This window comes from Rhinolophus sinicus, chromosome 4, assembly GCF_057876585.1.
Source record: "Rhinolophus sinicus isolate RSI-liver-muscle chromosome 4, RSI-T2T, whole genome shotgun sequence".
Lineage (NCBI taxonomy): Eukaryota > Metazoa > Chordata > Mammalia > Chiroptera > Rhinolophidae > Rhinolophus > Rhinolophus sinicus.
Window position 1 is genome coordinate 112,877,070 of NC_142504.1, and position 25,612 is coordinate 112,902,681.

Here is a 25,612-nt window from a genome sequence, read left to right on the forward strand (position 1 = left end):
TGCTCTAAAATGAGGATGTTCAGGATGGTTGTTAAGGCTCCTTCTGGCTCTATAATCTATGACGTTAGGAGGAAGAGAACTGTGCTCCACTGCCCTTCTTAGGGTACTTCTTTTTTTTTTTTTTTTTTTAAGATTTTATTGGGGAAGGGGAACAGGACTTTACTGGGCAACAGTGTGTACTTCCAGGATTTTTTCCAAGTCGTCTTTTCAATCGTCATTATGGAGGGCGCAGTTTGGCTCCTGGTCCAGTTGCTGTTGTTAGTTGCAAGGGGCGCAGCCCACCATCCCTTGCGGGGATGAACGGGTAACCTTGTGGTTGAGAGCCCACTGGCCCATGTGGGAATTGAACCGGCAGTCTTTGGCGTTAGGAGCACGGAGCTCCAACCACCTGAGCCACCGGGCGGGCCCAGGTACTTTCAATAGGACCCTTTACCATCCCCATGGTTCAGCAAGTGTATCAGACAGCACTTGTGGTTGCATATAACAGAAATTGATTATCTCGAGCAAAACAAGGTTTATAAGACTCTTGGGGACTGGCACCAAGAACAGTCTGGTGGATTTGGTCCCCCCTGTCTTCCACATCCCTGTTTGCATCTCTTGCTCAAGGGTCAGAGTCCAGGGTTAGAGTCTCATCCACAGGCAATCCTTTCAGCTGTGTTGGGTGTGGGTGGAGCAAAGATAAAATTTCCCCAAAGGGAGATTGAGTTGCTGATAAAAGGAAGGGTTGGAGAATGGACAGCCTTGAGAACACATGTCTATGGCCAAGTACTGTTTGGAACTCAGCCAAGCCTGGAGATTTTTTTTTCCAACTTTTATTTAAGTGTGTTTTTCCAGGACCCATCAGCTCCAAGTCAAGTGGTTGTTTCAATCTAGTTGTGGAGGGTGCAGCTCACAGTGGCCCATGTGGGGATCGAACCGGCAACCTTGTTAAGAGCACCGCGCTGTAACCAAGTGAGTTAACGGGTCGCCCCAAGCCTGGAGATTTTAATCGTGAATCTAGCCACTAGTATATCTACACTAAAGTTGTTGCTGTATTATTATATCCTTATCACTGTTATTTGAGTTTAGTGGTTAAGAGCCCATATTCTGGAATGATAGAAACCTAAGTCTGAATTCCAGCTCTGCCCCATAGGAGCTGCTTATACTTATATACAAGGAGCCTGTTTCCTCATCTGTAATGTGGGGGATGATAATACTGATTTTATAGATAGATTATTGTTAAAATTAAAGGAGATAATATATACTAAAGAGCTTAATGCAATGCCTGGCCCCTAAAATATACATTACCTAGTAATAATAATCATTACGGACCAGCTCCAGGTTAAGTAGTTTTTGTGCATTCTTTCACAGTGTTTTGGTACAGGTAATATCAAGCCCCCCCTCCCACCCTACCCCTCTTTCTTCGAAAGTAGAAACTGAGAAATTTGGTTACAGTTACACAACTACATGAATTGTCGAAGCAGAGATGCCAGACCAGCTCTGCCAGACTCAGAAGCCAAGGGTCCTCTTCGTGTCTCCTACTAAGCTCAGCCCATTGCTAGCTTAGTCTGTGGAAGCTCCTCCTCCTAGTCTCGAGATCAGGTAAGGGGACACTGGTGTCCCTGATACTCCCATCAGTCCCATGGTTCTGCTGTCAGGGCTTAAAAGAAGAGGTCGTGGGGTTGCAAAGTTTGTTTCTTTCTGAATTACTATCTCTTACCACTAACCTTTCTGACCATTCTGTTTTAGTCTACATTCTCTGTGATTACCATATTTCTCAAAAATAAGACTGGGTCTTATATTAATTTTTGCTCCAAAAGTTGCATTAGAGCTTATTTTCAGCTGAAAAATCATGCTAGGGATTATTTTCCGGTTAGGTTTTATTTTCAGGGAAACACAGTAGTTATTTGTGAATTGAGTTGCATTTAAATCACGGTTAACAGTAATGGTGAGATTTATTAACAAATTATAAACTGAAGATGACAGTGGTCTGGCGAATCACACGACAAATGACATCGACCTTATATATACTATTCAGTCACACAATCCAATTTTTAAATTATGAAACTAGATTTTGTGTTTAGGTAAGTATGGTCTATCAGACATTTGTCAGAATTAAGATCGATTACCTAAACTTTTCTTCTTTCTTTTTTTAATTAAAATGTATTGGGGCGACAACGGTTAGTAAAATTACACAGGTTTCAAGTGTACAATTCTGTAATACAGCATCTATTCACCACATTGTGTGTTCACCAACCTAAACTTTTCTTAACCAGCAGCTTTGAAGTATAGTATAAATTCAGATATAAATTCACACGTGAACAACTTACAGACTTTTTTACCCCTAGCCTATTGGTTTCCTTTTTTAAAAGGTCCATACTATTCAAGACACACAACTTTTCAAGTCCACAATGCTTACGTTAGATTTTCATACTTACCTCTAATCGCTTTTCATCAAAAGAGAAATAAAATTTCCTGTTGCTTTTCATGGACAAAAATCAAATTTGCTGTTATTGCGACACATTAGTAGCACCTTCAGCCAAGTCCCAAAGAAACGAGTGAAGTTATCACACAGCAACTTCACATCACACTTCCTTGTAACTCCGCCGCACAGGCCGTAGTGAAAAGGGCTAAAAAGGGCTTAAACGGAAAAGTAGAATGCTTGAAACAGTAAGTTTCCTTTCAACAAGCAAATGCTACGATTAAGCCAGAGGCGGCTCGGGGAAGGGCTTCTCCACGGCGGCCCTGCTCCCGCGTGCGTGCTGGGTAGTCCCCGGTCTCTCCCTCCCGCAGGGACAAACCGGGGTCGCCGGCGCCAGAGGCCCGGGGGGACTGTCCTTCCCGCGTGAGCCAGGGCCCCCGAAGCGGGGAGCAGAAGGGGACGACTAGCGCAGGGGAAGCGGCCTGCGGGAGGGGGACCCGGACCGGCCCCTGGCCCACCGCACCCGCCTCCGCGGGGGGCGCCCCCGCCCCTGGAGGCCCCCGGACATCGCGGCCCGCGGACGCCCCCGCCCCGTCCCCGGACGCCCCCGCCCCCCATCCCCGAACGCCCGGACGCCCCCGTCTCCCCCCGCCAGGACGTCCTCGCCCCCCAACCGCACGTTCCCGCCGCCGCCCGCACATTCCCGCCCCCGCCCCCTGCGCACGTCCCCGCCCCCCGCCTCCGCGCCCGGACGCCCGCCTGCGCCGCGGGCCGAGTGTTGGGCGCGGGGCGGCCCGCTCGGCTCCTCCGCAGTCGCGCCCCTCGGGAGGAGGAGGAAGGCGGCGGGAGGAGGAGTTGCGGGAGAGGACGGCCGAGCGCCGTATTCGCGCCGGCGCTGGGCGAGGAAGCGGAGCGGCGGCTGCCGGGTGAGCGTCCGTGCAGCGGAGTCGGGGGCCGGGGCTGCGCGGGGCTCCCTGCGCCTTCCTCGGTGACCGGGCCGCCGGCCGCGGGGCGCTCTTCCCCTCGGGGCGGCGGGGCCGGATCCGGCGCGGGCTGGGCCGGGAGGCCGCCCGGCTGCAGGCGAGGGTCCTGGCGGCGCGAGGCCCGGCGCCGCCTCTGCGGGTCCGCGGGCGGGGGCCGGGCCGGCGGGCGGGAGCGGCGTCCGGGCCGCCGGGGCCTGGAGTCGCCGGGGAGGGCCGAGGCCTGCTTCCGCCGCCGCCGCCCGGCCCCTCGGCCTCCCGGCCACGCGCGCCGCGCCGGGCCCGGGCCGCCGCCTTTGTTGCCCGCAGCCCGCCGAGGAGAGGCCGAGGCTCGGCGCGGCCTGGGGCGGCGGCGCGGGGCCTGCGCGGCTCCACCGCCCGCCGCTCGGCAGCCTCGGACCCCCCGGGCCCGGGGCCAGGGGCCGGCGGGCGGCGCTCGGCAGGGCCCCGGCCGCGTCCGCGGCGTCCCCGTCCCAGTCGGAGGTCGCGGCCGCCGGGCCCGCAGCCTGCTCTCGGCGGGAGGTGCTGCGGGGGTGAATTTCCGCGCACGGCCGGGTGTGGGGACGGTGGCGTCTCACATGGCCCTGGAACCGAGACAGGCCTTGATTCTCAGTTTGTTTCAGGAGTTGGCAACTTCAGGGACACCGTGGTGGCTCAGTGTAGCAGAACTGTTGACATTGCTCAGTGCAGGTCCTGCCACAAAACTTGGAATGTGTGCACCCGTCTGTGTGCCAACTTCACGTGTAGTGGGAACGTGCAGTTGGGGGTTCGCGGCCCCACGCCGTGGAATTAAGGACCAGGTGGGAATGGGAGGTAGATCTCAGGCTTCCGGGAATGAAATCCATCGCGTGGAATTCAGGTCAGCCCAGGCCTCTTGAACGTCCTGCCCTGGATGAGGCTGTTGCTGGTGTGAGGACATCGTAGTCAGCAGTCGTGTGAATGGGCCCAGAACGTTTCCCAAAGACAGTTCCCGTTGGATGTGTGCCTTGGAGTAAAAACATAATTATACCAACCAAGGTAAACAGCCATCTACTTACTTCAAGATGAAATCTCCGAGGTGTTCTCAACCACAAGAGGTTCATACATTTAGCTTGACTTTTTTTTTTTAACCCACCAAATACCACAACATCAAATACGCCCGGCTTACTGGAATGAATGAATTGTAAATGGAATATTTAGTGCTCTGGAGAGTCAGCGTTACTTAAAAACATGAATGGCATTGGTGGCCAAGTTTCACAGGTAAAAGCCCAGAACGTGGCCTGTGACACATACTTTCCCTGTGCTTTCTCCTTCGTCAAGTGCTGCATCACCTGGCCTGGATATGGTTTCGAGTCTCCAGCTGTAAATGGAATAGGTGGCCTCACCCCATTGGTTCCAACAGTGTCCCTAATGTTTTCTTGCTCTCTTTGGGAAAGCCGGCTCACTGATGGGGGACAATCAGGAGTCTTAGAAGAACTGACTGGGTTCGGCAGGTGCTTTGCACTATTCCGCCTGGGAAAGGGTCAGACAGGTTACTCACCTGAACCTGACCTGTTTGGGGGCTCCCTTGTGCAACTCTTCAAAACACATTTTCCCTTCTTAGCCTTTCTTAGGATCGTTAAATACCTTCTGAGTTGATGGGAAGTACAGTGCCCTTCCCCTGCCCCCTTTTTTTAAAAATTTTTTATTTGTTTTAAGTGTGTTTTTCCAGGACCCATCAGCTCCGAGTAAAGTAGTAGTTTCAGTCTAGTTGTGGAGGGCTTCCCCATCTTTTAAAGGGAAGACTGGCAGGCCTTAAACGTGACCCCCACAGGATCCAGGGGCACACCCTCAGGTGTCACCTGGTGCCCTTTCAGCAGCATCTAGCAGGGAGGGAGCCACATAGAAGGGGTTTGGGTGCTATTGACCTGGGCTGCAGCCAACCTGGGCTGTGCTATGACCTGGGAGGAAAAGCTCCACTGTACTGACCGGATTCCTGCTCATTTTACCGCCCTCACTGTTCCTTTTAATGGCTCTCATTTTAGGGAACAGAAGCAAGTATCTTAGGACTGTCTTGTTATGTAACATTGCTTCTCAGAAAACTGGTAGTTTTCTTCACTGTGGTCGGTTTTTGGGAAACTTGTGTTACTAGTAGTATCTTTTATTTTACTCATAGAAGTAGTTGTGTCATCTTATTTGAATGTCATAATATACTCTGAAAAAAGGAAATGTTTATGTCCATGTCTGAGTTTGTGGCGATTACTGTTATTATTCCCTTCAAAATATGCAGTCTTGTGAAATGGGTTGATGCACAAACACACACACACACACCCGTGTCGAAGTATGAGGTCAAAACCCCATGTTACTGATAACCTAATAGAACTAATCCTTTACAAGGGTAGATAGTAAGTGACCTAGAGTTGAGCTCATCTTCTGGCGTCTGTTATTGGAAGTGAAGATTGTCTATGTCAGCTGTCTATCCTCGTCCCTAACCTCTTCCTTCCAGTTTAGGGAATGCTGCATCTGTGGTGCCTGAGTGCCTTTGTAAAATTATTCCTTCTACAGGGGAGGAACTTGTAATGCTAGTATATGTCATAAAAAGGAGAAACTTTTTTGTATGGCTAGATTGATCCGAAGAGCTGTGCAGGGGGTAAAATAGAAACAGCGGTGGGACTTGTTTTGAATTGTACCGAGAGTGAAATTGTCATTAATGTTTTTTATGGCTAATTTATTACGCCGTATAGCATGTTGGTTTAGCTAATACGTAGTGAAGGCTTGAGGACTGAGGGCACATTTTACTTTAAATTTAGTGTCTTTGGGGATTCATACAAACATCTAATTTTACTTATTTGGGAGTTGTATTTAGGTGACTGTTGGTCTTGTTGATGTTTCAAGAATAGACGTACTTAGGTAAAGTCATTTAAGATTTCAGTTCTCGCGTTGCACACACAGGACGTTTGGGACGTGTTAGATCTTTAGGAAAGAGGGTACACTACTAGCTTTGTGACCTTGGACACATTTTATATCCCCTCTGAGTCTTATTCCTTATATGGGGCTAAAGGAGGGCTAATAATCCGCTTGACAGTTATTGAGAGTATATATTTTGTTTAAAGTAAAATGCAAGCTCTTTACCTTGGGGCTGCCAGGCTTCTGCCTGGTTCTGCAGAAAGTCATAGGGTAGGTTTTTAAAATAATCTCTAAATCTTGTTTCCTTTTTCTGTAAACTCATGCCTTTCTCAGCATTGGTGTGAAAATTAAATGAGATAGTGCATGTAGGTGAATGAGTTCAGTGCCTGGACTATAACACGTACTAATAGTATGATAACAATTAGTTTACACTGTGATCAGTTAAAAGGAATATTCTGGTTTATCAGCAATGTCTGTAAGACTTGGTTTTTCTTGTTAATTAAGCCGTTTGTGAGGGAAGGGTGAGAGACCAACGAGACAAGAAAACTGGAAGTAAAAGAGGGGAGAGAAGGGGAGTCGACAGAAGTATTTATGGGACCAGCCACTAGACGTGTGAGGATTGCAGATGGTTGCAGTGAACAGGGATCGGGTCGCTTGGCACTGGGTCACTGCATTCGGTTGCTGGGAGATCTAGAAACAAAAAGGTACCACATCTGGCCTTGCAAGGCCCATGTTCTTGTTTTCATACTGTTTTAATATTGTTTTATCATTCTTAACAACTATCACACTGAAATTTTTTCTTAAAATTATTAAAAGGGCATCACACTTGGAGACTATGTTTGGGGAGCAGTGGCTATCCCATTGTCCCTGGGAGCAGACTATCGAGTAGAGGAGAAGAAAGAAGACAAAACTGACCCTCTGAAGGTCTGGGAGACAAACAGTCATCTGAGCATCATGAAACCCTGAAGGTGTCACTATGCCTTCCTGAAATCTCCCAACAGGTAAATTGGGTTATCTGAAGAGGCCTCTGTCTATATACAGCACTTTAGTGGCAATTTGAGATAATATTTAATATACACACTTGTGTTTAAAGTATTTTTTTCAGAAGGCAGAGGAATATATGGTTCCTATTAGATAAAGTTTTCGTCCAAAACAATTTTAGGAGTTTCGTGTTGTTCTTTAGAACTGTTTAGAAGAGGTGCACGCACGAAGTTCTCCAGATAGCCTGTGACTTGGCGCTGCTTATACTGGTAGTGCTAGTTGTTATTCTGGCCACACCAGTAACAGGCTGGACAGTGGAAGCAGCAGGGTTAATACACTTTTAAAGTAAGATAAATTGTTTCTGGTAGACTTGCTACTTTGTATGGTTTTCCTTTTGTGAATTTTGTTTTGGTGTTTGTAATAATGAAAGTGTTTGTTATTAAAGCTTAATTTTGGTTTTAAAGGAAATAATATCCCTTTAACAATAGTCATTTTTGTCTATTGACATTGCTTTTAAAGTGAAAATACACACACACACACACACACACACACACACACACACTAACATTAGTACTAAGTATCACAGACTGTCATAATATGCAAGCATGTACCAAACAGAATTGTCTTAGTATTTTGGTGGTTTTGTACATTTGCAGAATTACTGCATTGTAGAATTAGAAGGACCCTTCTGATTATTAACCAGCTTCATTTTCACACAGGTGATGAGGAAATTGAGACTAAGAGTGGTTACGTAATCGGCCCAAAGTCACATACCACAGTACAGATTTCAGAATGGAGTCCGGTGTGTGTTACCCTTCTTGCCATTGACGCAAGATGTTTTCATTTACTCCTGGGAGCTAGGGAATTTGGATTTGTGTCTTCATGGAGGATGTCACCGTTGAGCTGGCTCTTGGAGGGTGACCTGTATGTGACTGGGAAGAGGCATAGATGGCAGGGACGTTACGTCAAACAGGCTGAACAACAGGAGTTATGTATATCATCAACCTAGAGATTCTTTTCCTCTCGTAAGTGGGGTTGCCTGTTTTCTGTTTCTTAGTTTACTTCCTTGATTTGATGGAGCTCATTCTCCTACTAACTTCCTAGACAGGTGATGGGGAGTTTTGTGTGTGTGTGTGTGTGGCCTTGCGTGCCACAAAACATCTGTATTCTAAATATGTGATTTCTAGTCTGGCTGTGTAGACTTCTAGGTTACTGTTTAATCAGCATAGGGTAGGTTATGCTGCAGTGGCAGAGAAACTCCGAAATCTCAGTACGGAAGGAAAGCTTTATTTCTTGCTGTCAAGTCTGCTGTGAGCCTGGGGATCCTCTGGTGTCTTCCTTTGGCTCCAGTCTGCTTTTACCTTCACTTCCCCCCTCCTGTCACCCTGTGGCTCCAGGTTTCCACAGCACATGCAAAGAAAGCTGACAGGTCACAGGCTGGCACTTAAATATTTGGAGCAGAAGCGACACATCAGTTTGGCTCACAGTGCTTTGGCCAGAACCAGTCTTACTCCCCTGCAAGGACGTGGAGAAAGATGGAAGCACACGAGAAGTCATTGACCAGATTGTGTGCCATGTTGAAAGTAATTTCCTGTTGGAATTTTGAAGGCATTGCTTCACCAGCTTTCAGCTTTTATTGCTGCTGCTAAGTCAGTTGCCATCCGCATGCCAATCATTTATATGTAATTTTTTCTCTTCCTGGAAGCTTTATAGTACTTTTGTATTATCTCCTAAATTCTAAACTTTTACCGTGATATGCCTGATTTTTTTTTCTCCTTTGGACATACTGAGATTTCTTGGATCCTTTTTAATCTATAAACTTGTATTGTTCAATTCTGGGAAAATTAAAACTTTTTTTTTATAGTTACTTCCCCTTAAATTTTTTTCTTTTCCTGACTGAAGCTCTTTGTTGGATGTTGGACCTCCTGACTTGATCATAAAATTTAATTTTTTTAGCTTTTTCTTAACTCAGCCTTTTTGTTCTTTTCTTGCGGGGGGCGGGGTTCTGTTTTTCTTTTGAATTTTTAATTTTGACTAGGAGTTTTTGTTTTCTAACTGTTCCCTCCCCACTTTTAAAAATAAATAGCATATGACTCTTGTTTCAGATTTGTGATACCTTTTCTTAAGACTTGTTTTTCTTATTTTGCCTTCCCTCCACGAGGGTTAGAGTTCAACTTTCTCCAGGTTTTCTAAGCCAGTTAACACTATTGTTATCTTCTGTCATTTGCTTTCCAGTTTTCATTGCCCTGGGTTTTTTGTTTTTTTTTGGTTTTTTTTTTTTTTTTTTTGAATACAGGCGATAAAGAAGTGTTTCATAAGAAGCTCATCCAAAGTTATTTTGTTCTTTTTAATAGTTTTTGTTTGTTTGTTTTGCTAGCATCAGTGAATATGAAAACCTTTTACTTTGGGGGAACCCCTGTTTATTTTTTCTTTAAATAAAGGTTTTCAGTTAGTGTTGTCACGAAAGCACATCATATCACTGAGCTGCGTGTGACTTAGATATGAAATGCTTGCTGATCAGTAGTGGGTAACACAAATTGGTTTAAGTTGGATCATTTTAAAATCATGAAGTGATCCCATGTTTGGCCAGCTCTAAGTGATTACTTCTGACCGTTATTTTACTGTGCATGTAATGTTTCCCATTTTGTAAGCTTTTGCATTATTTGCTCACTGGGGCTGTGTTAGGAAATTTGAATAATTACTGCTCTCCAGGATCCACCTTGTCTCTAAAGATCAGTGAATGAGGTTTATGTTTTGCTCTTAATATACATTTACTAAATCTTAGGTGGATTATGTTTGTATCCTAAATCTGCTGTTCTTAATTTCAGTGCACTTACAGAACACGAGGAAAGATCTTTTCTCTTGACAGCTCATATTCTCTAACGCAAACTGAATGAACAACTCTTATATGTTCTGTGCAAAAGCATTTGAATAACTGATAAACTGCTTTTCATTTGGAGCTTTTGTGTTAAGATCTAAAGGCTGAGAGCATTCAAAGCAATTGCGTCAAGTTTCAGTTATTTTTATGTGCATGTTGCCTTTAGAAGTTAAAAAATTTTGATTTAGTCGTTCCACATATTGAAGAGATTATGTGTATAAACAAATCACTCAAAATGTTGAATGAAAAGCAGTGCAGGAACTTCAGCATTGCACTATTCCATACAGCATCCCCGCCGCAGGATGGAAACAAAACAGCAAACAGATCTTTGGGTCACACTTAATCATCAGCATTTGTGAGAAATTCTCAAAGGATCTTACTTACTTGATAGTTTAAACAGTGAGGTCATTTCTCATAGGCAGTGAAAGTAGTGAGGTTGTTTATGGCATATGCTACCTTTTTAGCTAAAATATTCGCAAGTGCCTAGAATGGTGGAAAAATATATACATTAAAAATTTAATATGCATATATATAAAGACAGTGATGATTTACGTAGGTGTACTACTTTTTAAATCTAACATGTTAAAAATCTAAATTAGGAAATTAAGGAGTGAGTTTATTTCATTAATTCGTATAAGCCAGCGTCATTGACATTTAAATGAGTTTATGAACATTTGTTTCATATTCAATTTAATAGGAATGTATTGAACACATCGGAAAAGATGCTTAGAAATGCTCGTGTGAAAGTTCTCTGCAGGTTAAATTTCTAAGTATCTGCGTATTTTTATTTTCATTGAATCAGGTACTTTTAGAGCTGGATGTGTTTGAGAACTCAGCCTGTGTATGGGAAAACAGACTTAGGAGACTCAGGGTCACACAGCAGACTCAGTGCTGCCTACTCTATATTTTTATGTCAATAGCCTACACAGTGGGAGTGAATCACTTCAAAATTTATTAGTGCTTTTGCTGTAGTTATAAACTCATTGTTAATTTATTACATTTTAAATTGTGTGACAGCTTTAAATCCATTTTTCTTTACTTGGTTATCGTTAAACTTCTTTATCCACCTGTAACCATACAAGTATTCATATTGCTTTTCAAAATAAAGCTTATTGGGGTAAGATCCAGAGGTCCTAAAAGAAGTCCAAGTGATTCTGTTGCCCTCACTATGTTTCAGTTATTCTTACTTGCATGTAGTTGTCTCGAAGGTGAAGCAGCGCAGATTTTACCCTATGTGCAGACTAACTGCTTAGCCTGAATCAGTTACTTGGTTGCTGCCACAAGACATGATGCTCCTGAGTCAGACATAAAGGACCTTCTTCAGGATACTGTCAGTAGCCAGGGTGTCAGCGTTTGTGCCAGTTCCCTGAGCACCACTGCCAAGCTGAGAAAAGAATGGAAGTAACGAGGAGGCCGATGCAGGAAAGCTTGGACCAGTGCGGTGGCAAAACATGATTGGATTCTGCATGTATTTTGAAAATAGCTGAGACTGGGATTTCGTCATGTGCTGGATGTGGACTGTGACAGGACGAGAGGAGCCACTGGTTATCGGAGCAGTTGAATGAATGGAGTGGCCGTAAATGGAAGTGGGAAAGATGACAAGAGCAGGTGCGGCCATGGGAAGGGCAAGACCCAGAGTTTTGTTTTGAACATGTCACTTCTGGGACATCTATGAGAACAACGTGGCAGTGTCAGGAAGGGAGTTGACTATCAGTAGGGTAAGTAAAGAGAGAGAGATTTGGGAGTGGATGACATGCCTGCGAACAAGTGAAGTTGCTCAGAGGCACGAGGAGATGGAGAAGAAATAACCAAAGTCCGGAGCTGGGGAGCCCCCACATGAGATGTGGAGGCAGGCTGAGGAGTGATCCGCTGTGTCGACGCTGCTGCTGGAGCGCCGACGTGGGGACTGAGAATCGGTGCTGCATCGCAGTGTGGACGTTACAGCGTCTGCAGCGTGGTGCAGTAGGTCTCCAGGGTGGGATTCCCCCACACAGAACTGTAGGTCTCGCGGATGCATGCCTCTCCTCAAGTGTTCTGCTGCAGCGGGATTAAAGACGTGGGACCTCTTTCCCCACCCACAGCTGGTGGGAAAGGGGTCCAGGAATGTGTTTACACGTGAGAAATGACATTTTTAGGAGTTGTCGAGGAGAGGGGCCAGTCGTTGGGAGGTGATGACCAGGTACACACTGGGAGGGGAGCCTTTGGAAAGGCACGTGCGTCTGTGCAGTAACAGGACGGAAACAGACGTGGAGGCCAGTGTCACCATGTCAGAACAAGTGGTGTTGGAGTTGGACGTTGTCTTGTGATCTTTTTAATTTTCTCAGTGAAACAGGAAGCTGGGCTAGCAGCTGAGATGGAGGATGGAGGATGGGGGAGTAAGTGTTACAGGTATGAGGAAAGATGTGGAATGGTCAGCCAGGACAGTGAGAGCGCGAATGGATCAGGGAACTGGCGTGTGATTTGCAGGCAGCATTAGGGCTCCACCTGAAGTTCCTGCTCGACTAAAGGGAGCCAATCAGCGGTGATGTGTTTCTCCAGCCACATTCCCCTGTAAGGACGGGTACAGGCGTGGCATAGGCAGAGTTGGATTTAACCAATGTTGTGGTTTTGCCAAGAGTTTTTCGGCGTGAGAGTGAGGGAAGGGAATTAAGGGTATGTGCTAGAGAATGATTATGATTAATTGTGGAAAATAAGGGAAGTAAGGAAGGAAAAAGGGACCATGAAAAGTTGGTGGGGTTATTATTCTTGTCTTTTAGACTTTGACTATTTCAGCCCCACCAAACAAAATGTCAGATGTACAAAAAGCTATTTTGGCTGGAGTGAGGAGAAAAGAGAAGGCTGTCTAGGTTCTAATCAAATAAAAGTAATACAATACTCTTATCTTTTAATTTATATTTTTGTTTGGCTGTCATGGCTTAACTGAAAGCCAAGAAAAAGTCTTGTATTTTGCTTTAACCTAATGGATTTACTTAGGCATTCTCTTTAAAAAATACCTTAAGAACAAACAAGTTCACAGATTCTATTATAAAAACATCCATGTTTATTATAGAATATTTTGAAACTAAAGTATTGATAATGATACTTGCAAAAATTTCTGCAATCCAGTTGACATTTCTGCTGTTTTCCTCCCTATTCTTTCTACATAATCAAGACCATACTTTACATACAATTTTGTTTCCTGTGTTTTTACACTTAACAAATGAACAATATGAAATTTTCCCCCATGTTATTTATAGCTCTGGATAAATATCAGTTTTAGTGGTTCCCTAAAGTTCCATTGTGCAGATGTGCCAGAATTTTGTTTACAATTGTCATACAGTTAGAAATTAGGATTCTTTTGATATTTAAAAGTTAAATTTATTTTTTTATCATATACAGTAATGCAGGGGACTTTATACTTTGGTTTCATATTATTTCTTTTAAGATTTGTAAACAGCATTATTGGGTCAGAGTATGAATATTTTTAAGAGTTGCATATATAACCAAGTTATATTTTTACAACTAGATTAAGACATTTTCATGTAATGACTATTTAGAAAAATCTTTGCTGATTTCACTTGTGAAAAATCATTACTATTTTAATTTGCATATCTTTGAGTCTTATGGGGATCAGTATTTTTCTGGAAATACGTTGAGCCAATTGGTTGTTTTTGTGGAAAAATGCATATTAATTCCTGCCTCACACATAAGTTATTACTAGATTAATGAAGGACTTACATGTGAAAAGCACAACTTCAGTACTTTTATAGGAAATACAGGAGAATATATGCTTTCAAGTGTCAGAGGAATTCTTAAGACAATAGAAGGGCAAATAAGAAAGGAAGACTGACAAATTTGACTAAAATAAAACGAGAAACTTCTGTTCCTCAAGATACCACAAAAAGGATAAAACATCAAGACACAAGTACTATCTATAGCTGGAGAAAAAGGAAAGTAGGTCTGTGTGAGCTGATGTGGAGGGATTTCTAGAAATCTGAAATGTACCTGCCGTATTCTTAAGTGTTTTTGTTCTACATATTGGACCATGCATTTAAATCATTTTTCCACATAAGAAAAAAAGAAAAATGTTGATTGAAAGCCAACTGACTTTGCATTCCCACCAGCAATGTCTGAGTGGTTCAGTTTTCCTACCTTCTTGCTAACACCAGATTTTGTCACTCTGATGGGTATATAGTAGTGTCTCACTGTGGTTTAAATTTACTTTTTCCTGATGACCAGTAGGTACTAGCAAGTCCCTTTTCATGTGCTCAGTAGTCATTTGTATGTTTAAATTTGGTAAAAGGTCTATTCAAGTCCTTTGCCCATTTAAGAAATCGGATTATTTGTCGTATAATCCAGTTGTAAGAGTTTTTTATGTTCTGGGAACAAATCCTGTATCAGATATGAGATATGCAAGTATTTCCTCCCAGTGTGGGGCTTGTCTTTCTCTTAATGATGCAGTTTGGAGCACAAAAGTTTGGAATTTTAATGAAGTCCCCAAGTTCAGTGGCTTTCATGAATGAGTTTCTCAGTGGATGCTGTTTGTCTCCGAAGTGCTGGCATGGTTGCTTTGGACAGTTTGGCCCGGCTTTAGAGTTGTGTTTTGCAGAGAGGATTTATCGGCCTTTTGTTCCATCACGCCACAGTGAATCCCCCTTAGTACATACTTTTTTTATTCCCTTTTTCTCATGAGGAAACTGAGGCGTGGATGGGACCGTGGGGAGACGGTGGCTGTGGTCTGAACTCAGGCAGCGTGGCTCCAGGATCCGTGCCCTGAGTCACTGGGCTCAGTCCTCCCAGGCCCATGTTACGGTAACGCAGACGGGGAACTTGCAGTTTCTGGGTCATGTGCCAAGGGGGTCCGCTCTGTGTCTGTTACTCGGCAGCCTCCTTTGTGACTTTGGGCAAATGAGCTTCTAAGGGTTAGTTTTTTCTTTAAAATGCAGCTAAAGATAGTACATTCCAAATAGAGTTCTTGGGCGGATTCAAGATTAATGTGCATTTTTTAGTATGTACACGGTGACGTTTGCATGGGTGGCGGTGGGCATGGTGGTAGTAGCTACAGAAGTAGTAGCCACAGTGGCAGGACACCTGCCCCCTTCCTGGTGTGACAGGCGTCTCCTCCAAATGATGGTTCACCCTAAACATCTTTCTTTTACAGCCCTTCTCTTCCATAGTCTTCTGCAAATGTTTGCTTCCTCATATTCTGTGCTAGCATCCAGGGGCCTTGAGGGTAGTTTAAGGACTTCATCTTTCATGCCCGTGTTTTCACTATGGCTTTGCAGCTGTCTCCTTAGGCTTTTCAAGGAACTGGAGTGTTTTATCAGTGTCAAGACAGGACTATGACCTGGAGTGATAAGACAGGAGAGGCAGGCGAGTAGGTGGGCGGAAGGTAAGCAAATGTGCAGAAAGCGCAGTGCGTGATGAGAACACCTGCTGTATGGGGTGACTGCGGATGCCGGGGTTGTTAGGTGTCAGGTATTTGTTTGGATACGGTGTTCGTCCTCGGTGCCCACAGGGAGCTGAGCCAGCAGAAGAGTCTGGGTTGTGGAAGGGAAGTGAGGTCCCTGGAGTCAGGCAGGTGTGGAGGGGACGACTTGACATTGTCAGGTCAGAAGCCAGAAGCATGGCGAACAGTGGGAAGGTTTAGGGCGAAGGATTAGGAAGGCGGTGGAGACCTCTGGCCCTGAGGGCGTCAGAGTCCTGCCTTTCCTGATTCCAGGTGGCTGAAACAGACAGGTGCTTGTACCTGGACTGCCTATTTTCTTCTGTAAGTGTGGTAGGGCGGTTTTGTAGTAAAGTAAAACGTGTTCAATGGTTACAGAGAGACCTAGCACAGAAAATATATGTCTCCTGGGCCCCCGGTCCCTCTTCCTGTTCACTGCAGGTGTAATCACTGTATTTGGATATTCTTTGACACATTTACTCTACATATTTAGGCGTACAAATATATACACAAATGGGACCATATTTGCATTCCATTTTGTAGCTTGCCTTTTTCCAATAATGTATCTTGGACCTCTTTCTTTATCTGCATAACATTTCATTATATGGATGGATTATAGCTTACTAAACTAGACTACTGGTTTTTGATGTGTGTTATTGTCATTTCCTCATATTTAGGTTAACTCCACATTTTTACCAAAATGAGTTATGCAGTAAAAGTCTAGGGTACTGATTGAGTGGGCTCGTTGTATAGAATCAGTTGTGTGATGTTAGGCAAGAGCATTAATCCCTGCCTCAGTTTCCCCATCTGTACAATGGGAATATTACTACTGCTGTTCCACTAGCACCTACATAGCCTACTACGTGCTAGGCGGTTCTTAAAGGACATCACATATAGGTATTAACCCATTTTAACCTCACAGCTAACTTGAGTGATCGATACTGTTATTTCTAAGATCACACAATGTTAAACGGTGGAGCTGGGATATCCGAGAACTCACGCATTCGGGTTCCAGAGGAGTGCTCCCTCTGTGGTCCACTTCTTCGTGCATAGCAGTGAATTGCAGGGTTGTCAGGGTTCCCTGAGACGCGCTGTATTCAGATGGCCTCAGAGGGGGCCCAGCACCTACTTGGCCTGTGTGTGGTCTGTCTTTACCAGGCGTAGGCCAGTACTAGGGAGATGATCCAGTAACATGAGCCTGTTCAAAAATGAGCGCTGTGGGCACCTCGTTTTCCTTCTGTCCTTGTTCTCCGTGTGAGTGAGTATGTATCCCAAAGGCAAGTTCCTAGTCGCATGTTACTTGGTTAAAGCATATGCAAATTTAAAATTTTAATAAGTATTTTCAAATAATCCTCCACAAATTGTCCCAGTTTACAGTTCAACAATTAGTTATGAGTGCCCAGTTCCTCACCCGTGCCAACCTTGTTACTGATTGCACTTTTCACACTCATCGGCTAAACATACCTTGTTTTGTTTTGAATTTCCTTTTCAGTGGTTTTAAAGTTGAGGCCCAGTTTCCATACAGTGAAACTCACCCTTTATAGGTTGCTGTTGAGTTTATCCAAGTGCATTGAGTCATGCAACCACCACCACACCCAAGATTTAGAGCAGTTCCCCTCACCCCCAAATTCTGTTGCTTTCTATGAGACTAACGAGTTGAGAACCTTCTAGGGTGTTCATTGGTCACTGGAATTAGTTTTCTCCCTCTCTCGCTTGTTCTCTGTCTTTCTTCTGTCATTCTTTTTGTGTGAACTATTTGTATATTTTGCCCGTTTGCTCTTAGGGTTATGTGCCTTTCTCACTGATTTCTAAGAGCGTAGACTATGTTGTCATAGGTATTTGCAGTTTTTCTCCAGTTTATCTTTTGGCTTTATGCCATTTTTTGGCTACCTAGAAATTTATAAATTTTGTGTTGTTAGACTCAATTGATCTTTTCCTTTATGGATTCAAGGTTTTATGTTATGTATAGAAAGGCTTTCTGCAGTGCAAGATTTGTTTTTAAATATTTTTTCCCAACTTTTAAAAATGTTTGCATATTTGATCCTCCTGGAATTTATTTTCATGTAGTAAAGTACAAGCCTTGCTTTCCCTTCCACTCCCAAATGGTTATCCAGCTCACTCGTCATCATTTCTTGAAGAATCCGTCTGTCCTGCACTAGTGCAGTATGTCCTTAGTCACGTCCTCTTTTGATACGTATCTTGGTTTATTTCTTGACTTTCTAGTCTTTTCCCCCTCCAGTATAAGCTGTTGCAGTATGTTTTAATATTTTGTACAGTTCATTGTTCCTCGTTTGTGCTTTAGAATTTTCTTTTTTACTCTTTTCATTGTTTATATGTCAAACTTAGCTTCAATATCATTTTGTCAGGTTTCTTGCAAAACCATTGTTGATGTTTTATTGGAATCTTGAGTTTGTGTTTTGACAGGGATTGAATTGTTTTATCTGAGAGCAAGGTCTCTCTCTCTCTTTCTCTTTCTCCTCCCCTGCCCCCCAGAACACTGATGATCCGCTGAGGAGTTTTCAAGTTTTTCATGTAGTTTTGAACATTTTAAAATTCAATCTTTCTTGAAACTATTATAAATAGAATGTCTTTTATTATAGTTTCTTACCAGGTTTTTAGAAATAATTACTAAGTGATTTTTACCTATAAATTTTATAATTAGTTCCTTGACCAGGTTCTTTCTCTTTTTTTTTTTCCTGATAGTTGTTCTGTTACATGACAGTTATGTCTCCTCCTTTCCAATATTTATACTTATTTCTTACTCTTGTCTAATTAACTGGCTTATATGTTGAAAATAATGCTAATTAATGGTATTGCTAATTGGCATCCTCATTGCTGGTTTTCAGCATTTCTTCATTATGGCTCTTAATTTTGTTTCGTGTATCATGTATTTTACAGTTTTTTAGGGAGGGGTTCAAGAATTGATGTTTGAATTATGTGTGTTTGTGTGTGTGGTAGCTGTGATAATACGATTTTGCTTTTTGGATCTATGATATATTACTAAGTTTACAGATATACAGCCATGCTAGCAGTCCTGGGATGTACCTGGAATTGTTTCCTCCCACCAGTATGATTTCTAGCTTGGCTCTTCTTTTAAGTAGAGTTAGAAGTTAAGCATATTTGCAAAACAATCTTTGTGCAAAGGCCTAGGTGGTGGTGTTCTTTTTTTTTTTTTTTTTAGTAATGTTTTTCTTGTCTTTTAGAGTGGTTTTGCCACACCTAATTCCACAGAAAATTTTTTTAGCCATCTGCATTTATTTGGTGTTTACAAATCACTTAACTGTTTTTATAGCAAGAACTTTAAAAATGTATTTGTTTGCATGTTTAAATCATGCCATAAATTTAGAAAAGTTTGGAGGAGCACCAGCCACACCCAGGAATTGTTATAACAAGTGACCGAGACCCATGATGTTTCTCATCTCCAGTAGAATACAACTGGATACAATTCACTGATAAAAGAAGAGACTCACAGGCACGCTGTAGAGAGGACAGCTAATAGAGATTTTGTGGTAGTTTTGACTTTCCGAAACAGTTGGTTTTAGTGTGGCATTTCCGTATAGTATGATTGGATTTTTAAAACCAGATCTGAAAATCTATTTTCCCCCCTAATAGTTTATCCCATTCATGTTTATTGGCGTGACAAACATTGGGCCCTAAATTCTATCATATTTCATGTCATGTCGGCCATTGCCCTTTTCTTTTTCATTATAGGGTCTTTACCTTTCCCTCCTTTCTACTTCTTTTCTGAAAAGGCTTTAGTATCTGTTCTTTATTTTTCCTTTTTCATGAAGGTAACGGCAATAGTGTACTGGCAGGTTTGGGGACACTGGAGTAGGATCCAGGGAACTGAAAGGGGAGGGCACGAACCAGGGCTCAAATCTGGCTCAGAAACTGGCAGTGCGACCTTTAGTGCAGAAGGACACAGCGACAGCATCTCCCTTGCTAACTTTTTCTCTTTTCAAATTTTACTGGGGTGACAATTGTTAGTAAAGTTACATAGATTTCAGGTGTACGATTCGGTAATGCATCATTCACATCTCACATTATGTGTTCACCACCCAGAGTCAGTTCTCTTTCCATCAGCATAGATTTGACCCTGTTTACCATCTTCTAGAGTCCCCCTCCCCCTTTGCCCTCTGGTAACCCCTAAACTGTTGTCTGTGTCTGAGTTTTTGTTCCTTCATTTGTCTTGTTGTTTTGTTGTTTTTGGTTTATATACCACATATAAGTGAAATCACATGGTTCTCTGCTTTTTCTATCTGACTTATTTTGCTTAGCAGTATAATCTCAAGATCCATCCATGTTGTCACAAATGGTACTATTTCATCTTTTCTTACCACCGAATAGTATTCCATTGTGTATATATACCACAACTTCTTTATCCATTCATCTATCAAAGGACATTTTGGTTTCCTTGTCTTGGCCACCGTAAACAGAGCTGTCTTGCTAATTTTTTATATGGATGCTTTTCTTACATTAAAAATCTTTCTCTTTGTTCTTTTAAACTGTCTTCACAGATTATTTAAGCTAGCAGTTTTCAGAGTGTGGTCTCTGGATCCTCTTGAATGCTAAAACATAATAATGCTAAAACATTATTCGCCTTTTCCACTGTGTAGCCATTGTCACTGAGGGTACACAAGCAGTAGTGGATAAAACCGATGGTGTCTGACCACTAACAAGGCACTAGCTGTAACAGTAGTAAATCTCCACGATAGTCATGTGCTCTTTACCTCCAAGCACTTGTAAAAAGAACGTTCTAATTACATTTAAGAATGTCATTGATAAAGCTGTAAAAATTATTTATTGTATTAAATCTTGACGCTGGATACACATCTTTTCAAAATCTTTATGCAGAAATGAAAAGTGTGTAGAAAGCAATTTCCATCACATACCAAAGAAAGGTGTCTCAAGAGGGAACTTGTGTCATTGTTTGAGTTGCTAGCTGAGATAGCTACTTTTTCATGAAACACTGCTTTTACCTAAAGGAACAATTGACAAACTATGGTTGTTCAGCTTGAGTTTTTAGTAGTTATTATCTCATAAATGATCAAAGTAAGCCTGTCACTTCACTGACAGTATTGATGCCAATGATAAATTCAAGCTTTCAAGCACAAATTAGGATTGTGGAAAGTTTATATCTATACTGTCAGCTGAACTGCTTCCCAGTTCTAATGAGATTGGTGGTAATATAACAAATGTAAGCTTTTCATATTGTATAATGAAATAACTAATACCGTGTTTCCCCGAAAATAAGACTGGGTCTGATATTAATTTTTGCTCCAAAAGATGCATTAGAACTTATGTTCAGGGGATGTCATCCTGAAAAATCATGCTACGGCTTGTTTTCCAGGTAGGTCTTATTTTCGGGGGACATGGTATGTGATGTTACAGAAACAGGCATGCGGAAAAGATTCATTCAAAATGCAAGCTAGACTAATGGATTTGAAAGTAGTAACTTTCAAAGTAAAATTCTTAATATGGTCTCAGATTTCTCAGTGCAGCTAACTTTTAAGACACTGTCACTTGTTGATTTTTTGTGTGGTATCACAGGAAAATGTCCACACTCATGTGAAAAGGTTATTGCATAAAACGTTCCTCCGGTTCCTAACTATATATCTGTAGGAGGTTGAAGTTGCTTCTTATGCTTTAACTGAAACAACATATTGGAACAGATTGAAAGCAGAGGCAGACCTGAGAGTCCACCTGTTTCTGTCAGGCAGAAAAAAGATGTACAATGAGGTAAAACACGACCACTTCTCACAGTGAATTTTTAATTTTTTTAATTTTATTGGGGAATATTGGGGAACAGTGTGTTTCTCCAGGGCCCATCAGCTCCAAGTCGTTGTCCTTCAATCTAGTTGTGGAGGGCGCAGCTCAGCTCTAAGTCCAGTCGCCGTTTACAATCTTTAGTTGCAGGCAGTGCAGCCCACCATCCCATGCGGGAATTGAACCGGCAACCTTGTTGTTGAGACCTCGCGCTCTAACCAGCTGAGCCATCTGCCCTGCCACAGTGAATTTTTATTGTCTGAGAAGATATATTTATTTTTCATGTTAACGTGTAATGAGTATATTGTCATTTTTAAATGAATTAGCAATTAAATATTTTTGTCTCCTACAAAATATTTAGAAGTTTTAATTTCTAATAGGATAAATTTCAACAGGTATAACCCACTTAGATCTTTTTATGGTCTTCAGTCATTTGTAAGAGGTTAAAGGGGTGCTGAGTCCAGAACGTTTGGGAGCCACTGATTTAAGCAGTAGACCGACCGGCAAGCAGCTTGTACAGTGGGAGGATGTGAGTTTTGGGGGTAGCAGCCAGGTTCAGATTCTGGACTTGCTGTTTCCTGGTGGCAAATTATTTAACTTGGTTGGGCAGATTTTATTCTCTCTGAGACCCAGTTTCCTCACTTGTAAAATGATAATAAGCTGTTTTATTCATTGAAAGTTAAGTAGTTTGATGTTGTCAGAAAGTTTTTCATTAGGTGTTACAGTGACAGGCGTGGCTCCATCCAATCACTTCTTAAAAAAGAGATTTTAAAATTACTTGAAGATGTTACCTGCTACCCATATGAATAAAACATTCATGTCTAAAACCTTTCCCTTGAACCTTTATACACATTTCCAAGTATATGTGTAAACTTAAAATTTTACAATTAGAAAAGCAGTAAAACTAATTCAGAACATTTACTTAGGCATGAGGAGACAGATGGTAATCCTATAAAAAGATGGCATATATTTTTGGAAGTGCAACAGAAAAACAGATACTCTTAAAAATTCCAGAGTAATCTTTGCCTAGAAAATGAAGGGAAGAGATAGAAGACCATATGGCCTAATAGAACTTATGGTTTCTAAGGTCTAGAGTTGAATTTTGTTTATTTAATGTTAGTATTGAGTTGCATGTGGATTGGTGGTTGAAAAAAGTATAATTATGCAGTAGATAATTACCAGGTACTTTTCCTGTGGTTATCAATCTCATTCTCTGAAGTGAATTCAGTAGTGGGGAGCAGCACCACGTGGACCCCAGGTGCAGGTAGGTCACCTGTCGTTGTGGCGCAGTGTTCTTCTCATTCCACTCACTCTGTTTTCATTCAGCACGTGCTCACTGAGTACCTTTTTTGGGCCAGGTATGAGCTAGGTGTTGGGGGTAAAACGTGAGAAAAAAAGTTGACAGTCTCTGATTTCATGTAGATTACAGTCCAGTAGTGATACAGACAGGCCAGAGCACACCTGCTGATGGAAGTTCTAGGCGGCACAGGTCCGCGGTCTTCTCCGAGCCTGCGCTTGGGAGTGTCACCTGCGCAGGAGGAGCAGGGTGTGGCCGGGGAGGGACTGACAGGTGAGCTGAGGTCTGAACCGGTTAATCAGAGAAGAATGAAAAGGGACTCATTTCAGATTAAAGGGCCAGTGTGTTAAAAAGTTGCGTGTTAGGAGAACGTGAAGATGAATGCTTGCAGTGTGACTGGAGCAGACACCACCAAGTAGAGAGCCTTCCGGGCCGTGCATGGTAAGGCCTTTCGTGACTTTATCCTAAATGACCACAAGTTATTCCTTGAGGCGAGGCGGGGAGTGAGGGAGGTGAGGTGGGCAGGGTATCTCATCACTGTGCCGATGGGATCGCATGTCTAAAATTCAGTTATTCATAATTTCTGAGCACCTCGACGCCCTTGGGACGCTCCTAGACTCTTGGGACACATCAGTGGCTAAAGCACAGTTAAAATCCTGCTTTTGTAAAGCTTAAATTCTTTAATATAAAGGGGGAGGAAGACAAAGAACATAATAAATCAGAAAGCCCTATTGTATGCTAGGAAAAAGTAATACAACACGGTGAGAGGGTTAGTGCTGCAGCTTCAATGGCCCGGTCAGGGCAGGTCTCCTTGGGAAAGTGACAGTTGAGCAAAGACTTGAGGGAAGTGAGGGGATTAGCTGTGTGACACTGGCAGCCGGCACAAGCCTGAATGGCAGCATGTTGCGGTTTTGTCAGCGCCTCACGGAGGCAGTGGAGACGGAAGGGCACACTGGTGTCGGGACGGTACAGCTCCATCATGGGGGCCCCGTGGGCCTTTGTAGGAGGGCTTCCTTACAGACCTCTGTGAAGACCGGCTCTTCACTGAGTGCCATGGAAAGCTACTGGGAGTTTTACTCTTCCTGAAGTTTGGCTGCTGGATTTGAGAAAGACCAGAGAGATGTGGGCAGCAGATGAGGCTCTTGCCTTCTGATGGGCTGCCAGAGCCTCCACTGTACTCGTCGCATTCAGACCTGCTTCCCACATCACACTCTGGGTCTTCAGCTGCTGTAGCTACTTCTCAGAGCTTACCTAATTAGGGACCCCTAAGCCTGGGCTTGCTGTGTGTCGCGTGTGCTCCGTATGTTTTCCACCCAACCCTGAGATGCGTCTGTATGTATTCCTAGCTGCATTGTCAGTGTCTACACACACACACACACACACACACACACACACACACACACACACACACACACGTCTAATGTAATGACGAGTATGCCGGAAGGGTCTGCACCTACAACTGTCTCCTACCAACTGTCATATTGCAACCGGTTAATAATTCTAATTGAAGTGGAACATTACTTTAGTGTCACTAAAATTATAGCACAAAACTGGGGCATTATGGAGAATTACTTGCAAGTGGGAATCAGGTATGAATAAAATTTTCATACTCAGTTGCCTCATGTTTGAGCCTCTCCAGTGAGTCTATGTTGAACTTGATCTCAACCCAACCATTGTTAGAAAGATTTAAGAGGCCTGTGGCCTGTTAAGGAAACTTGAGTAGTACTCACCTAGTGATTGTTTTAACATTTTACATTTTATTAAGGAATTCTACGTCTTTTTTTTAAACAAGGGTTTCGGGGTGGGGGGGTGGTCATCAGAGTTATATTCCTGGTATTGAAGAGGATGTGTGGGCTCAAAACTGGGAAGTGTGCTTGTAAACTAGACCGTGTTGATACTGAAAACCTTTTAATTCTCATTGCCCTTGGCATCAGACCCAATACCGTAAGTTGGCCGTCGTGTGCCCCACTCGCCCTTCACACCCAGGCTTCAGGCTCATCGGGCTTCTCAGTGTTTGCATCTGCAGGTTCCTCCTTCAGGGCTTCTGTACACGTCTCCACCTCAGCCTTCCCTTTGCATGACTGGCTCCTTCTCTCCAGTCCGCGTCGGCCTGAATACTGGCTCGTCAGAGAGGCCAAGGAGGGCTCTTAGGTGTTCATGGAATCTAGAGTAGGGACCCCAATATTCTCCGATCACCTTCTTCTTCATGGGTCTGTCTCAATGACCAGTCATCACGTCCTCCTTGGTTTACTGGTTTTGTGTCTGCGCTGCCCAGACGACCTGTCCCAGGAAATGGTGATCCTTGATGGCAAGGGCTGTTGCGTTCTGTTACCAAGGAGCGTTCTTCCCACTTACTAAGTTTTCTCTGAAGATAGACCTTTTGGGTCAAGACTGCTTTGAGGATCGGACAGTGATGGATGAGAAAAGAACACAGACTGTTCAGGCTGTGAGTTCAGGGGTTCACAGGGACTCTAAGAGCTGCTCATAGCTTTTGCCCCCCCCCCCATCATTCAGCGGGTAGGGGCAATTCGGAAGCAAAGTCACAAATCACCGTGTCCTCCCCTATGTCTTTATTTATAATCTGGTCTGATTTATACCACAGCTTGTAGTCTTTCGTCATGTCAGGATTTACTGCTTAAGAATACTTTATCAGATTGTCTCTGTCCAGCATTTTCCTGTCATTTCTTTGACCTGTCTTGGAGCCTGCAATATCTTATCTCTTGGTTTTGCATCAAATGTCTTAACCCCTCTTGGATTTAGTAAAATACTTTACAAACGGAGCAGAAAAAGGGCAGTAGAGGGCTTTATGAAAAATGGCTGATAAGCAGAAATTACAGTCTGTAGCATTTACCGTAATATTCGGATACTTAGTGCAGGCTTCTGTTTTGGTTGGTGCCTGATGCCAGCGCGTCCCGGGTGGAGGTAGTGCCATTATGCTCTTCATCCATCTTCAACTTTGGGGATCAAAGATCATTTTTACTTTTAGATGTACTTACACAACTACATAGTACTAAGTATT

The 25,612-nt window shown here is 43.2% G+C and overlaps 2 protein-coding genes across 6 annotated transcripts in view; one reads left to right on the top strand and one right to left on the bottom strand.

Moving 5' to 3' along the window:
* Nucleotides 1-1,398: 1,398 nt before the first annotated feature.
* Nucleotides 1,399-25,525, bottom strand: LOC148758443 (uncharacterized). The gene is made up of 4 exons (XM_088797621.1): nucleotides 25,445-25,525; nucleotides 22,758-22,878; nucleotides 2,418-3,954; nucleotides 1,399-1,639 (listed from the first exon to the last, which is right to left on the bottom strand). The coding sequence occupies exons 1-3, from the start codon at nucleotides 25,523-25,525 to the stop codon at nucleotides 2,621-2,623; spliced, it is 1,536 nt and encodes a 511-aa protein (XP_088653747.1). The 3' UTR covers nucleotides 1,399-1,639; nucleotides 2,418-2,620.
* The window catches only part of SOCS6 (suppressor of cytokine signaling 6), a 32,161-nt gene continuing 9,736 nt past the window's right edge, over nucleotides 3,188-25,612 (top strand). Inside the window, exons 1-2 of one of the 5 annotated variants that reach the window (XM_074339856.2) lie at nucleotides 3,189-3,327; nucleotides 7,063-7,247. The gene's annotated coding sequence lies outside the window, so the exon portion shown is untranslated. Of the gene's footprint in view, nucleotides 3,328-4,273; nucleotides 4,399-4,455; nucleotides 4,621-4,645; nucleotides 6,951-7,062; nucleotides 7,248-25,612 lie in introns of those variants that run through there. The other 4 variants (XM_019715177.3, XM_088798039.1, XM_019715184.3 and 1 more) reach the window with 4 other exon arrangements.